Consider the following 16,972-nt stretch of genomic DNA (forward strand, 5'->3'; position numbering starts at 1 on the left):
CCGTGTTAGCGCTATCCATATTAAACATGGTGGTTCGGTTCTCGCTATGCATCTTTCGCTTTTTATGCAGATGATCTTCACGCAAGGTGTTGTTCCCTCATCCTTCTGCGTAGGGGATCTTACCCCCATTCCGAAGAAAGGGAAAAATGAAATCAAATGCTCGTCTTTCCGCCCCATTACAGTCGCCACATCTTTATGTAAACTATTCGAGCTTCTATTCATTAATGAACTGGAAACTAAATGCTACACCCCGCCACGTCAATTCGGATTTAAGCGCCGCACTGGTTGTGCCGATGCCTTGACGGCTGTAGTGAGTGTGCTACTCGATGCGGATTTTTCTGGAGAGTGCAGGGCCTTAGCTAGTCATGACATCAGCTGTGCATTTGATTCACTCATACATGCTGCAATGTTATTAAAAGCTTCACAACGAGGTCTGAATCCCTGCATAGTTCGATCCCTACGTGATATGTACTCGAGGCTGTCCATTCGCCTAAGGCTTCCTCCCGACAAAAATTTGCCTCCCTGGCCTCATGAAAAATTGATCCCCGTTTTGAAGGGTGCCCGTCAGGGAGCTGTCTCCTCCCCTCATTTGTTCAATAATTATGTTCTTCGAGCACAAGATAAATGCCCAACCTCATGCATTCTTTCCTCTATAGACACCTCCTTAGTATGCTACGCCGACGACGTCTTGAACTTAAGCAGAACATTGCAAAAAGCTTCTGACATTTTTAAAACGCTTAAAACCGAATATCTAAAGCTTGGCCTCAGTTTTAACACTGAGAAAACCGAGATAGTAATAAGATAGTAAATAAGATAGTAATAAGACCGAGATAGTAATAAGATAGTAAGATAGTAACACTGAGAAAACCCACATAAATTACCTCGGAGTCCCTATTGGCTCGTCTCTAAGGCATACACGTCTTCTACTGATCAAACACCTCAATCGACGAATCTCCGGCTCGTATGCTTCCATAGTCTCTGTTAAATTCCATTTTAGCCGCCCCCTCCTTGCCAGCCTATATAACGCTACTGTTTTACCTCATATTCTGTACGTGGCACCATTTTGAAAACTATTCTCGAAGGCTGAATTGTCTAAAACCCGTGCTCTTTTCTTCCGTTTTGCTAAATACCTACTACGTTTTCCTCCCTGGTACAGAAACCTAATCCTCATTAAAAAGTATCATATAACCGACCCTCATGTTGCAGTTGAAAATGTAATCAAAAGACACAATATTAAAATAGTAGATCACGATTGGTAGAATTTCCTTTTACAATAGATTTGTTTTCGTTTTATTCATTTTAGTGCTATTTTGTTTGCCCTTTTATTAGTTGAGTCTCTTTCTAGTTATGTCTCCTCTGATCTGATATGTTCTTATATATTATCTTATATTTATACGTTCGTGCTCCGTCTTTTTCATTTCGCATGATTGACGGGTTTTCAAATAAATAAAATATATATATATATATATATATATATATATATATATATATATATATATATATATATATATATATATATATATAAACTTATTCTAGTTATAATTTATCTAATTAATATACATGTCAGCGACGTGAATTCACGAAAACATAAAATGTATATTTTGAAATCTAGGAAGGGGGGGGGGGGTCTGCAACTGTATAATATGAAACGTATAAAAAAGCGCCTAAGGGAAAATACTTTTCAATGTATTTAGCTATTAAATTTAAGCTCCGTTTTTTTTTGTTTTGATCACAGTCTATATAAAAGATCAATATATGTGCCACTTACAAGCATAAATTGAGGTAATCAAAGTCACATCGGTTCTTTGAGCAACTTATCGAATCAGACCAGTATAGGAAATTTTGTAGGGGAATACCACATTTCTGTTAGTTTTAAACCGTGAACAATTTTCAAATGTTTCAAATATGAAAGGTTTTTCAGCAACAATAAATTGAATAACAAACTCTTAATTTGCGAGGTTTAGGGCTTGGGGGTGGCCAGGTGGAAGCAAGCCGCTTTTGTTTGTTTCGATCACAGCCTATATAAAAGTTCAATATACTTAAAGCCACTTAAAACAGAATTAGTCGTTCCTATGGAATTGGGACAAAAAAACAAACTTTAGCGTAAGGTGCAAGGTATTGAGGAGGAGATTACTCACAATGCTTAACTCACATACATAGCTCACAATAATAATATTATGAAAGCATGAAATCTGGTGGACATAAACTTTTGACTGCGCTGAACAATCCTAGAACTGGAAGCAAAAAATGCAATACTAGAACGTCGTCAAAACGTCATAAAACATCGCGAAAATTCAGGTGGAATTTTAATAGCTCAAGAAAGTCTTTCTTGAGTAAAAAATGCTGGTGAACCCCCAGGCCGTCTCACTTTTATTTCCTCAGATTAAAAGAACATCGTGTAAACGTGATAAAACTTCGCGAAAATTCAAGTGGAATTTTAATAGCCTAAGAAAGTCTTAAAATGGTTAAAAATTGCTGCTGAACCCACTGATTGTCTCATTCTTATCCTCAGATCATAAGAACGTCGTCTAAACGTCACAAACGTTGCGAAAATTCAAGTGGAACTTGAAAAGCCAAAGAAAGTATTAAAATGAGCAAAAAATGTTGCTGAACCCACTTGTCGTCTCATTCCTATCCTCAGATCATAAGAACTTCGTCTAATTGTCTCAAAACGTCGGGTTTTTTCAAATAGCGTTTTATGATAAACATTGGTCAGTAAATTAAAGCCGTTGATGAGGCTTCAACTATGCTGAAAATCCTAGAAAGGGGGGCAAAATATCAGTTGACAAGAACGTTGTTGAAAAGTTGCATAACGTTACTTGTCTTACAAAAAGGGCTTATAGACAGCACATGAAGTCTTGAATGGGTAGCAATGAACTTCTGATCGCACTGGCGACAAAAGAGGTTCGGATTACACTTACCATTTTAGCATCGTAATAGAGACCCTAAATCAGGACTGCGGGTGTCAGTTTTGTCAAAAATTTTAACATTATCATAAGGGCACATTGTATTGTGTGACGTTCTGAGGATGTAATATGCGTAAAAACAGGTCGGAAATCGACTACGAAACTGATTCCAAGAATTAAAATTATGTTTCAGAACCTTGTAGACATGAGAGTAACAGGAATTAATTTTTTGAAAATAAGAAGCTGGACATTGATTGTACAGTCGAATTCCAATAATTAAAATTCCATTTGATAACGTTGTGGATATGCCAAAAACTTCAAGTACCGAATACTTTTTGCACTGTACAAGAAAGCAATCAGGTGAATCAATCAATATTCTTATTAAAATCAAAGTGATTTACATTCTTTCATGTTCCAAGTTGGTTTTTCTTGTATAAACGGCATATTGCAAAAGAATATCTTAGGTATTTGGTGAGATTCATCATAATTAGCAAAACGAGGTTCTTCAAATCGCTTCAAAACAAAGCATCACTCTGACTGAAATTTGGCAGGAAATAATAACTTTTGAATAATTATATTATAACTTTTTATAATAATTATTATAACATAACTTTTTAAGCACGATCATATTTTTTTTTGCTGCATTTACATCTGGTGGTGCATGGCAGATTTGCTATTAAACGTTTGCAATCCAATGCCTCTGGTAAATCACTCCATTGTGGAACCCATTTCCACCTTTGTCTCATTTCCATCCCCATTTTGAAGGATCAAGTTTAATTGGATCACATCTAAGTGACTGATTCTAGATTTTGGCTTGGAAAACAGCGTGTTGCATATGCTCAAGCGTTGCTGCTCTCGTTGGAGGAATTCGGTCTACTGATTTGCCTTGGCTAAACAGGCTTTTGGGAGCCTCATTGATATCACCATAGAAAGATTAAAAATTGTTTGATCTCGACAACAATGTCCTTGTCAATGTCTTTGTCACATTCGGTTGCACCACTCATCGATGATGGTATCTCAGGACAGATATGCCATAGATTCCAACCTGTAGCACGGCCAACGTTTGCAAATGAAGAAATGGTGTCGCGTCTATGGACGTTATGGAATATTAGCAGTGCTTTTCATTTGGAAGTCCCAAGCCTCTCAGTGATACAGGGTATCGTGATAAAGTTGCGGTTTGCACCAACTCCAAAGGAGATCCACAGTTCCTCGACATTCAAATCATGAAAAAATTGATCCAGCAAAACGAGAACATCCGTTTCTACTGACTGAATCATCAGGAGCTTGTACCCATTATCGCTCCCTACCTTTGCGTGTAGGACAATGCGTGTATCCGCCTTCATGTGTACAGGAACTTAAATTTCCAGTATTGATTTTTTTGTCATAACACAACATAAGTTCTTTCCTCATAGGAAACAGCTACCGATCTTCTGGTTTGTTGAAAAAACTCATTAATTAACAGTATAAAATGACACTATCCCAAAAATAATATCAAAATAAATTTTACCTGATTCAGATCTCCATCTATTACTCCTGACATCTTTGTTTTCAACACTAATGCATGGACTTTACTTTTTACTTTAGGAAGTAGTACAAGACTTTCAAGCGACGGTTTTACAAGTTTCTGATCAGCCTTATGACGAAGAACAGGCGTCTACTATGCCATCTGTTCAATATGAATTTCCTACTGGTTATCATCAGGTAATTGAACTATTGTATTTTGTCTGTTTTATTTTCCTCAGTCTCGTCCCCTCTCCATTTGGGATAACAACGCGTGTTTGATCCGACAAAAAGTTTAAGTTCAGACCCAACTATTGCCTGGGGAGTGTTCTTTGGATTAATTCTTGGGGGTTATGTCCCCGCCCCTCCATTTCGCTGGCGCAAGTGTGATCTAAAACCATGTCAAGTTCTTCAATTTGGAAACTGCAGAACCTAATTGTGAACCATAATTTTATTTGTTCTCGTTTCCGATTACGCTCTTTCCTGTCATTATAACGGTTGTTTTGTTCATTTTTAGATATTTGGTATTTTTTTCTGATGAAAGACTCTTAAAATGCTTGATGTATCCATCCTGCGAAAATCATATTTTATTTTGATTTTCAGCAGAGTGCTAGTTTCTCAAAATTCTACGGATAACATCATGAACTGGTCTCTTTCATCTGTTGGTACATTTTCTGTACATCTGCTGTTTATATATTGTTTTTCATCAGTATTTCATACAATATACTATGAACTGAAGTGAACATCAAAGAAAAATAAGTAGCAAGCGATGTAAAACAATATTAGGACGTTAAATTCGAGGCTTGCTGTCATCGCAAGCAACGTTACTTACTCGATTTATTGAAAACCTGTTTTACATTCTTTAAACTTTCATCTTTAAAAATGTTTGAAAGGAAAGATCACCGTACTCTAACCCTGGAATCACTTAGTCATGATTTTATGCAGGAAGTGTTGATGATCTCTCTATTTTGTGATAATCACACTTTCTTTGAATTGTGTCTTAGCCGAGGGGTTAGTATGGCTAAACTTGAAATCGGTGAGGACAGGGGTCTGAGGTTGGTGCCGCTCGTTATTTAGTTGGAAACGGGGATCATTGGTGTGATTCTGTTAGCTCAGACAGAGTCGTCCCAACTCTAAATAGGTACCTGGAGAAATCTGGGAAAGGTAAACTAAAGGAAGGGTGTTTGAAAGCACAGGATGGATGTCCTCCAACCCCCCCTCCCATTGCACTTTCTGGCTGAAGGGCCGTGAAACGGGGATGAGTAGCGCCCGTAGGGACTGTAAAGCTCAGTGCTTTGTTCTTTACCTCGACTTTCTTTTGCTAAATTGTGTTGGTAGTTCCGACGTTATTTCAAAACTATGCTTCGCTTGGTCAATTTTAATTCGAATGATAAATTTATTGATTCAAGTTACAGAAGAACCTATTAGAGATCAAAATTAAAAAAAAAGAACACTGAGCCATTAATAGAGATCGAGCTTTTATAGGTTACAAAAAAACATGTAGATATAAAAATTAGCTTGCAACGAAGGGACTTGCTTTTACTTGCTTTAAAAAGTGTTAGAGATGAAATTTATAAATAATTTGAAGTAGTAAGAGTAGTGAAAAGGAAATCTTATTTGTTCAGTGGGAGCGCAGTGGGTTTAACCTCAACTTGATAACATGGTACCCAGAGGTTGAACCCGGCTGTAGCAACATACTGCAGGACCTACGTAAGGACCTTAGTAGTCAAGAAGTGTCGTTAATCTGATACAATGCAGTAAAATCTGATTTTGAATTGTTAGCGTAAAACTTACGCAGCCACATATGCTTTTAAAAATATGGAAAAGTAAGGATTTTTGTATGAAAAAAAAATTCAATTTGCAAATTAGCCGTTTTCACTTCTGGAGGGAGTCAATTCTTAAAAAAAAGGAAAGTGATTAAAAAACCAGCAGTTAAAGACACGTAATTCCAAACAGCTCATGGAGGTATAGTTGTTTTTTGAATGAATTGATTTTCATATTTGAATTTCTACGACGGAAAGCGTTCTGAAATTTGACGAATTAGTTTTGTTTTTTGTTTTTTTGCTCTTTATGGTTCAACAGGGTAATGCTGGCAAAAATATGATACATCCTTAAAAACTTCATAATTCTGAAATAAACCCAGAAAACAAGTCCAAAAATGTTTTATTTTCAAATGACCAATTATACGGAAATTCCGGTTGGACATTTCATAACTAAATGGGGACCGAGTTTCTTATCAAATGAATAGAGATAACTACAAAATGTCTATGATAGAATATAGAAAACTTCATAATTTTTAAATAACCCCAAAAAAAAGTCCAAAAATGTTTTGTTTTCAAATGACCTTATATAAAAATTCCGGTTGGACATTTCATAACTAAATAAGGACTGATTCTCTTATCAAATGAATGGAGAGAACTACAAAATGTCTATTATAGAATATAGAAAACTTTATAATTTTGAAATAACCCCAAAAAATAAGTCCAAAAATGTTTTGTTTTCAAATGACCAGTTATACGAAAATTCCGGTTGGACATTTTATAACTAAATGGGGACTGCTTTTCTTATCAAAGGAATGGAGAGAACTACAAAATGTCTATGATAGAATATTGTCACTGTTACGCCTAAAGGTCGTATCTTAATTTCAGACATTTTCAAACTTCTGAAATAATAGCCAAAAACCTTTTGCCGAGTTGGATTAATATTCAATGAATTAGTTTAGGCAGCCTGTTCAGTTATTCGTCGATTCTATTGATTCATATTACCCTGCTGACCCTCCTTTTGAGAACAGCTTAGCAAGCGGTCTTTAATCCTGTCTCAGATCCTACCTCACGAGTGTGAAATGCAAAATGTGACGTAATAGGTTTATAGTGCTTTAAGCATAAGAATGACGACATACGTAATACGAAAATTTTCGTTCCCCATTTTTCCTGTTCTTCAGGTTCCTCGTGCCGATATAAAACATATAACAATCAAAACCAGCTACAAATCCTCTTCGTTACTATCCTCTGATATTTATTTTTTATGAAGAAGCCTCCCATTTTTTTTATTTATTTAAAATCACATCTTTTTAAACAGGACTTTGGAGCAGAACGGTTTAGGATACCAGAGGCTTTATTTGACCCTAGTGGAATTCGTGGAGTGTCTTCAACTATGCTAGGAATAGGGCATGTCGTAACAACCAGTGTCGGCATGTGTGATGTTGACTTAAGGCCGGTGAGTATTGTTTTTTTTGGGGGGGGGGGCTGGAGGCTTAAAATGTTCCTATTATGAAGCTAGTAGAAAAACTTTGTCCGGTTCTTTGGATGACAATACAAAGAAAGAGGGTTGCTTCTGTATTTTTTTTTTTTAGACTTTTATATAAAAAAAAAAATCTAATGTCTGAAAAGAGGCGTAAAAATTCTCATAGGCACTGATGATCAAGCCAGTTGAAGCAAGCACTTTTTCTTACAGATTGATGGGATAGAATTTTTACTTTAAGAAACTAAAAAAAAACGCCTGGTTCTTTTGTATGATAGAAAAAAGAAAGAGGCCTCTTGCTGTCAATTATCAAATTCTAGTATGTTTTTAAAGCTCTTTTTTAGAATTTTACGAAAAATATAATTTTAAACTAAAGTCCAAAAAAGCAAACTTTTTTAATGTTGTAGCTAAGCATTCCTCTCCAAAGTTAAGCCATTGATCAAGCTCTTACGAGGTATTGTACTTAGGTTTTTTTTTCGCAGATTGAACCTTGTCGAGTCAGCTTTTTCATTAGATTTTCTGATTGCCAGTATCAAAAAACTCAATTTGTTTTCCATGGATTGACAGACAAATAAACACACACATATATATATATATACATATATATATATATATATATATATATATATATATATATATATATATATATATATATATATATATATATATATATATATATCTATATATATAAAAATAAGTTGTCTGTCTGTGGATCTGTGGATCAGGTGACGTCATGTTTCTGTGTCGGCTGACGTCATGAAATTAGTTGTCAGGTGACGTCATGTTTCTGTGTCGGCTGACGTCATGAAATTAGTTGTCGTCATTTTTGCATTGACGGTGACGTCATTCAAGTTATATAAGACATATGTTCACGTAGAAATCTATTAATGTTTAAGTTTACAATGACTGATGAAGATGCTCAAAGAGTCTATGCCAAAAAACTTGCTGCTGATAGTTCCTCGGCACGCTTTCTTTTCTGACTTTCTCTATCAGCAGCAAGTTTTTTGGCATAGACTCTTTGAGCATCTTCATCAGTCATTGTAAACTTAAACATTAATAGATTTCTACGTGAACATATGTCTTATATAACTTGAATGACGTCACCGTCAAAGCAAAAATGACGGCAACTAATTTCATGACTTAATTTCAGAACTTAATTTCTGTGTTGACTGACGTCATGAAATTAGTTGTCGTCATTTTTGTTATGACGATGCTTAGTATATTGTAAAACACATTAATTTGGTTAATAATATACCATTTAAAACACCAAAATGAACATGCTGGAGTAGTCACTCGGTGAGAGAGGGTGTCAGAACGGAGAATGAAGGTCCCAGGTTCAAATCCTGGTTAGGCTAAAAAAGGTAAAAATCTAAAAACTAAAAAAAAACTGAAAAAACTAAAAAAGGCAAAAACTACAAAAAAAACTAAAAACTAATAAAAAAAATTAAGAATAAAAATAAAAAAAAATAAAAAAGATAAAAACTAAAAAAAAAGTAAAAAGAAAAAACGAAAAAAAACTAAAAAAGCTAAAAAAAAAGGTAAAAACCAATAAAAAACTGAAAAGAAAAAAAGGAATAAAACTAAAAAAATTTTCATCTATAAAACTAAAAAAAAATAAAAAAGGTAAAAACTAAAAGAACTAAAAAGAAAAAAAAACTAAAAAAAGGAAAAAAACTGAAAAATAAAGGAGAAAAAGAAAACTAAAACAATATAAATAAAAATAAAAAAAAAACTAAAAAGATAAAAACTTCAAAAAAAACTAAAAAGAAAAAAGAAAAAAACTAAAAAACCTAAAAAAAAGGTCAAAACTAATAAAAAAAACTAAAAGGAAAAAAAGGGAAAAAATTAAAAATTTATTTCATCACATACCGATTCAAAAACGAATGTATACCGGGATGACGACCGGGACACAGGGAATATAAATGACACATCTACAACGGGGACGCCGGGGGGCACAGGGGGATATAAATGACGACCGGGACACCGGGACACAAGGAATATAAATGACGCCCGGGACACTCAAAGAGAAATCAGAGACTGGGACACCGGGACACAAATGAAGACCGGGACACAGGGAATATAAATGACGACCGGGACACAGGGATATAACTACAAAGGGGACGCCGGGGCGCACAGGGGGATATATAAATGACGATGGCGACTCAGGGAATGGTCGATTAGCAATCACCATCAACAAAGCTCAAGGGCAATCATTAGAATCATGAGGTATAGATCTGAATACGGATTGTTTTCCCATTGACCATTATATGTTGCATGTTCAAGAGTCGGTAAACCTGACAATCTATTTATATGCACAGACAATGGGACAGCAAAGAATGTTGTATATTTGCAAGTTTTACGTAGTTAAAAACATATATATATATATATATATATATATATATATATATATATATATATATATATATATATATATATATATATATCTATCTATATTCACAGGTGGGACATAGGGACACAACTACAATGGCGCGTAACGACTTACACGCGCGGGGGGGCTTGGGGGGGCGCGAAGCGCCCCCACCAACTAGGTGTTGGGGTGGCGCGAAGCGCCACCCCAACAGCTAGTATATATATATATATATATATATATATATATATATATATATATATATATATATATATATATATATATATATATATATATATATATATATATATATATATATATATATATATATATATATATAATTATATATATTTGAATATTTGAATTGAAAATGGAATAGTTGTGGGAAAAGTCAAGTTATGGCCATTTGTAGAAAAAGCCAAGGCAGATTGTACAATTAAGTGGGCATCAAGTCAAGGTTAATTTTACCCCTTTGATTGCCGTTGTTCCTGTCTCCCACTTATGCTACACCTTTCAAGCATGTATATGTATATATATATATATATATATATATATATATATATATATATATATATATATATATATATATATATATATATATATATATATATATATATATATATATATATATATATACTAGCTGTTGGGGTGGCGCTTCGCGCCACCCCAACACCTAGTTGGTGGGGGCGCTTCGCGCCCCCCCCAAGCCCCCCGCGCGCGTAAGTCGTTACGCGCCATAATAGTTACGCGCCATTGTAGTTGTGTCCCTATGTCCCACCTGTGAATATAGATAGATAGATATATATATATATATATATATATATATATATATATATATATATATATATATATATATATATATATATATATATATATATATATATACATATATATATATATATATATATATATATATATATATATATATATATATATATATATATATATATATATATATATATATATGGTTTTAACTACGTAAAACTTGCGAATATACAACATTCTTTGCTGTCCCATTGTCTTTGCATATAAATAGATTGTCAGGTTTACCGACTCTTGAACATGCAACATATAATGGTCCATGGGAAAACAATCTGTATTCAGATCTATACCTCATGATTCTAATGATTGCCCTTGAGCTTTGTTGATGGTGATTGCTAATCGACCATTCCCTGTCCCGGTGTCCCGGTCGTCATTTATATCCCCTTGTTTCCCCCGGTGTCCCCGTTGTAGTTGTGTCCCTGTGTCCCGGTCGTCATTTATATTCCCTGTGTCCCGGTCGTCATTTGTATCCCGGTGTCCCGGTCTGTATATACATTCGTTTTTTAGTTTTGTTTTTCTCCTTTATTTTTTTCCTTTTTTTTCTTTTTTAGCTTATTTAGATTTTTAGATTTTTTAGTTTTTTTATTAGTTTTTAGTTTTTTTTTCTTTTTAGTTTTTTTGTCCCGGTCGTCATTTATATCCCCCTGTTTCCCCCGGTGTCCCCGTTGTAGTTGTGTCCCTGTGTCCCGGTCGTCATTTATATTCCCTGTGTCCCGGTCGTCATTTGTATCCCGGTGTACCGGTCTGTATATACATTCGTTTTTTAGTTTTGTTTTTCTCCTTTATTTTTTTCCTTTTTTTTTCTTTTTTAGTTTATTTAAATTTTTAGATTTTTTAGTTTTTTTATTAGTTTTTAGTTTTTTTTCTTTTTAGTTTTTTTGTAGTTTTTACCTTCTTTTTAGTTTTGTTAATTTTTTTTTTTACTTATGTCCTGGTCGTCATTTATACTCCCTGTGTCCCGGTGCTTTGTTGATTGCTAATCAAACATTCCTTTTGTCCTGGTCGCTTTCTCTTTGAGTGTCGTCATTTATTTTTTTCTTTTTTAGTTCTTTTAGTTTTTACCTTTTTTAGTTTTTTTTAGTTTTTTAGATGAAATTTTTTTTTAGTTTTTTCCTTTTTTTCTTTTTAGTTTTTTATTGGTTTTTACCTTTATGTTAGCTTATTTTTCAGTTTTTTCCCTTTTTTTTATTTTTTTTTTATTTTTTATTTTTTTTAGTTTTTTACCTCTTTTTAGTTTTTTTAGTTTTTTTAGTTTTTTTAGTTTTTTAGCTTTTTTACTTTTTTTATTAGTTTTTAGTTTTTTTGTAGTTTTTGCCTTTTTTTAGTTTTTTCAGTTTTTTTTTTAGTTTTTTATTGGTTTTTACCTTTATTTTAGCTTATTTTTCAGTTTTTTCCTTTTTTTTAGTTTTTTTTAGTTTTTAGTTTTTTAGTTTTTTACCTTTTTTTAGTTTTTTTAGTTTTTTTAGTTTTTTATTTTTTTATTTTTTTTATTAGTTTTTAGTTTTTTTGTAGTTTTTGCCTTTTTTTTTAGTTTTTTTAGTTTTTTAGCTTTTTTATTAGTTTTTAGTTTTTTTTGTAGTTTTTGCCTTTTTTTTAGTTTTTTTAGTTTTTTTAGCTTTTTTATTTTTTTTATTAGTTTTTAGTTTTTTTTGTAGTTTTTGCCTTTTTTTAGTTTTTTTCAGTTTTGACTTCACCTGATCCAGTTTTTTCAGGTGACGTCACCTGATCCACGATCCACAGATCCACAGACAACTTATTTTTATATATATAGATAGTTTGTTTTTTTTTAGTTTATTTATACTCATTTATTTATACGTCATTTATACTCCCTGTGTCCCGGTCGTCATTTGTATCCCGGTGTCCCGGTCTGTATATACATTCGTTTTTTAGTTTTGTTTTTCTCCTTTATTTTTTTCCTTTTTTTTCTTTTTTAGCTTATTTAGATTTTTAGATTTTTTAGTTTTTTTATTAGTTTTTAGTTTTTTTTTCTTTTTAGTTTTTTTGTCCCGGTCGTCATTTATATCCCCCTGTTTCCCCCCGGTGTCCCCCGTTGTAGTTGTGTCCCTGTGTCCCGGTCGTCATTTATATTCCCTGTGTCCCGGTCGTCATTTGTATCCCGGTGTACCGGTCTGTATATACATTCGTTTTTTAGTTTTCTTTTTCTCCTTTGTTTTTTTCCTTTTTTTTTCTTTTTTAGTTTATTTAGATTTTAGATTTTTTAGTTTTTTTATTAGTTTTTAGTTTTTTTTTCTTTTTAGTTTTTTTGTAGTTTTTACCTTCTTTTTAGTTTTGTTAATTTTTTTTTTACTTATGTCCTGGTCGTCATTTATACTCCCTGTGTCCCGGTGCTTTGTTGATTGCTAATCGAACATTCCTTTTGTCCTGGTCGCTTTCTCTTTGAGTGTCGTCATTTATTTTTTTCTTTTTTAGTTCTTTTAGTTTTTACCTTTTTTAGTTTTTTTTAGTTTTTTAGATGAAAATTTTTTTTTAGTTTTTTCCTTTTTTTCTTTTTAGTTTTTTATTGGTTTTTTACCTTTATGTTAGCTTATTTTTCAGTTTTTTCCCTTTTTTTTATTTTTTTTTTATTTTTTAGTTTTTTTAGTTTTTTACCTTTTTTTAGTTTTTTTAGTTTTTTTAGTTTTTTAGTTTTTTAGCTTTTTTACTTTTTTTATTAGTTTTTAGTTTTTTTGTAGTTTTTGCCTTTTTTTAGTTTTTTCAGTTTTTTTTTAGTTTTTTATTGGTTTTTACCTTTATTTTAGCTTATTTTTCAGTTTTTTCCTTTTTTTTAGTTTTTTTTTAGTTTTTAGTTTTTTTAGTTTTTTACCTTTTTTTAGTTTTTTTAGTTTTTTTAGTTTTTTTATTTTTTTTATTAGTTTTTAGTTTTTTTTTGTAGTTTTTGCCTTTTTTTTTAGTTTTTTTAGTTTTTTAGCTTTTTATTAGTTTTTAGTTTTTTTTGTAGTTTTTTGCCTTTTTTTAGTTTTTTTAGTTTTTTAGCTTTTTTATTTTTTTTATTAGTTTTTAGTTTTTTTTGTAGTTTTTGCCTTTTTTTAGTTTTTTCAGTTTTGACGTCACCTGATCCAGTTTTTTCAGGTGACGTCACCTGATCCACGATCCACAGATCCACAGACAACTTATTTTTATATATATAGATAGTTTGTTTTTTTTACTTATGTCCTGGTCGTCATTTATACTCCCTGTGTCCCGGTGCTTTGTTGATTGCTAATCGAACATTCCTTTTGTCCTGGTCGCTTTCTCTTTGAGTGTCGTCATTTATTTTTTTCTTTTTTTATTGGTTTTTTAGTTTTTTATTGGTTTTTACCTTTATTTTAGCTTATTTTTCAGTTTTTTCTTTTTTTTTATTTTTTTTTTATTTTTTATTTTTTTTAGTTTTTTACCTTTTTTTAGTTTTTTTAGTTTTTTAGTTTTTTTAGCTTTTTTACTTTTTTTATTAGTTTTTTTTGTAGTTTTTGCCTTTTTTTTAGTTTTTTCAGTTTTTTTTTAGTTTTTTATTGGTTTTTACCTTTATTTTAGCTTATTTTTCAGTTTTTTTCCTTTTTTTTAGTTTTTTTTAGTTTTTAGTTTTTTTAGTTTTTTACCTTTTTTTAGTTTTTTTAGTTTTTTTAGTTTTTTAGCTTTTTTATTTTTTTTATTAGTTTTTAGTTTTTTTTTGTAGTTTTTGCCTTTTTGTAGTTTTTGCCTTTTTTTAGTTTTTTTAGTTTTTTAGCTTTTTTATTTTTTTTATTAGTTTTTTAGTTTTTTTTGTAGTTTTTGCCTTTTTTTAGTTTTTTCAGTTTTGACGTCACCTGATCCAGTTTTTTCAGGTGACGTCACCTGATCCATCCACAGACAGACAGACAACTTATTTTTATATATATAGATATATATATATATATGCGAATATACAACATTCTTCGCTGTCCCATTGTCTGTACATATAAATAGATTGTCAGGTTTACCGACTCTTGAACATGCAACATTTAATTGTCCATGGGAAAAACAATCTGTATTCAGATCTATACCTCATTATTCTAAAGATTACACTTGAGCTTTGTTGATGGTGATTGCTAATCAAACATTCCCTGTGTTTCCATCGTCATTTATATATCCCCCTGTGCCCCCCCCCCGGCGTCCCCGTTGTAATTGTGTCCCTGTGTCCCAGTCGTCATTTATAGTCGACAAACATGACGTCAGTCGACACACAAACATGACTTCAGTCAACACACACGTCCCAGTCGTCATTTGTATCCCGGTATCCCAGTCTGTAATTTCTCTTTGAGTGTCCTGGTCGTCATTTATATTCCCTGTGTCCGGTCTGTATATACATTCGTTTTTGAATTGGTATATGATGAAATAATATTTTGTTTTTTTCCTTTTTTCTTTTTAGTTTTTTTTTTTTGGTTTTTTACCTTTTTTTTTAGCTTTTTAAGTTTTTTTCTTTTTTCTTTTTAGTTTTTATGGCACTTGGTATTAACCAAGTGACATATAGCAGTCGCCAATTCTGTCGGTCTGTCTGTCTGTCCGTCCTGGTTTTGCTACTTTAGGCACTTCCAGGTAAGCTAGGACGATGAAATTTGGCAAGCGTATCAGGGACCGGACCAGATTAAATTAGAAATAGTCGTTTTCCCGATTTGACCATCTGGGGGGGGGAGTGGGGGCCCGGTTAATTCGCAAACAATAGAAAAAATTAAGTATTTTTAACTTATCAGCGGGTGATTGAATCTAAATGAAATTTGATGTTTGGAATGATATTGTGTCTCAGAGCTCTTAATTTAAATCCCGACTGGATCTGATGACATTGGGGGGAGTTGGAGGGGGAAAACCTAAAGTCCTGGTTTTGCTACTTTAGGCACTTCCAGGTAAGCTAGGACGATGAAATTTGGCAAGCGTATCAGGGACCGGACCAGATTAAATTAGAAATAGTCGTTTCCCGATTTGACCATCTGGGGGGGGGGGGGCAGTAGGGGCCGGTTAATTCGGAAAAAATAGAAAAAATGAAGTATTTTTAACTTATGAGCGGGTGATTGGATCTTAATGAAATTTGATGTTTGGAATGATATTGTGTCTCAGAGCTCTTATTTTGAATCCCGACTGGGTCTGATGACATTGGGGGGAGTTGGAGGGGGGAAACCTAAAATCTTGGAAAACACTTAGAGTGGAGGGATCGGGATGAAACTTGATGGGAAAAATAAGCGCAAGTCCCAGATACATGATTGACATAATCGGAACTGATTTGCTCTCTTTGGGGTAGTTGGGGGGGGGGGGGAGTAATTCTTAAAAATTAGAAAAATGAGGTATTTTTAACTTATGAACGGGTGATTGGATCTCCATGAAATTTGATTTTTAGAAGGATATCGTGTCTCAAAGTTTTTATTTTAAATCCTGACCGGATCTGGTGACATTGGGGGAAGTTTGGGGTGGGGAAACCTAAAATGATGGGAAACTCATAGATTGGAGGGATTGGGATGAAACTTGGTTGGAAAAATAAGCAGAAGTCTTGCATACGTGATTTACATAATTGGAACGGATCCGCTCAATTGCGGGGGGGGGGGGGGGGGGGTGGGGGGGGTAATTCTGAAAAATAAGAAAAATGACGTATTTTTAACTTACGAAGGATTTGATCGGATCTTCATGAAACTTCATATTTAGAAGGACCTCGTAACTCCGATATCTTATTTTAAATCTCAACCGGATCAAGCATAATTAGGGGGGGCAATTGGGGGGGACCGGAAATCTTAGAAATACTTAAAGCGGTGAGATCAGGATGAAACTGGATGGGAAGAATAGAAAGCTGTCTAAGATACGTGACTGACATAACTGGACCGGATCTGCTCTCTTTGGTGGAATTGCGGGGGGGGGGGGGTAATTTTGAAAATTGAGGTATTTGTAACTTACGAAAGGGTGACCAGATCTTAATGAAATTTGATATGTAGAAGGATCTTGTGCTCTAAAGTTCTAATTTCAAATTCCGACCAGATCCTGTGACATTCGGGGGGAGTTGGAGGGGGGAACCGGAATTCTTGGAAAACATGAAAATTGGAGTATTTATATCTTACGAATAGATGATCGGATCGTAATGAAATTTGATTTTTAGAAGGAATTCATGTCTCAGAGCTCTTATTTGAAATCCCGACCAGAT

General features: G+C 33.2%; 1 protein-coding gene across 1 annotated transcript in view; it reads left to right on the forward strand.

Annotated features, from left to right (window-relative positions):
- Positions 1–16,972, forward strand: part of LOC136035509 (actin-like protein 6B) — an 81,974-nt gene that overhangs the window by 52,851 nt on the left and 12,151 nt on the right. Inside the window, exons 6-7 of the mRNA XM_065717346.1 lie at positions 4,491–4,607; positions 7,485–7,622. Coding sequence (XP_065573418.1) covers positions 4,491–4,607; positions 7,485–7,622 — 255 coding nt within the window. The remainder of the gene's footprint in view (positions 1–4,490; positions 4,608–7,484; positions 7,623–16,972) is intronic.

Source organism: Artemia franciscana, chromosome 14, assembly GCF_032884065.1.
Source record: "Artemia franciscana chromosome 14, ASM3288406v1, whole genome shotgun sequence".
Classification (NCBI taxonomy): domain Eukaryota; kingdom Metazoa; phylum Arthropoda; class Branchiopoda; order Anostraca; family Artemiidae; genus Artemia; species Artemia franciscana.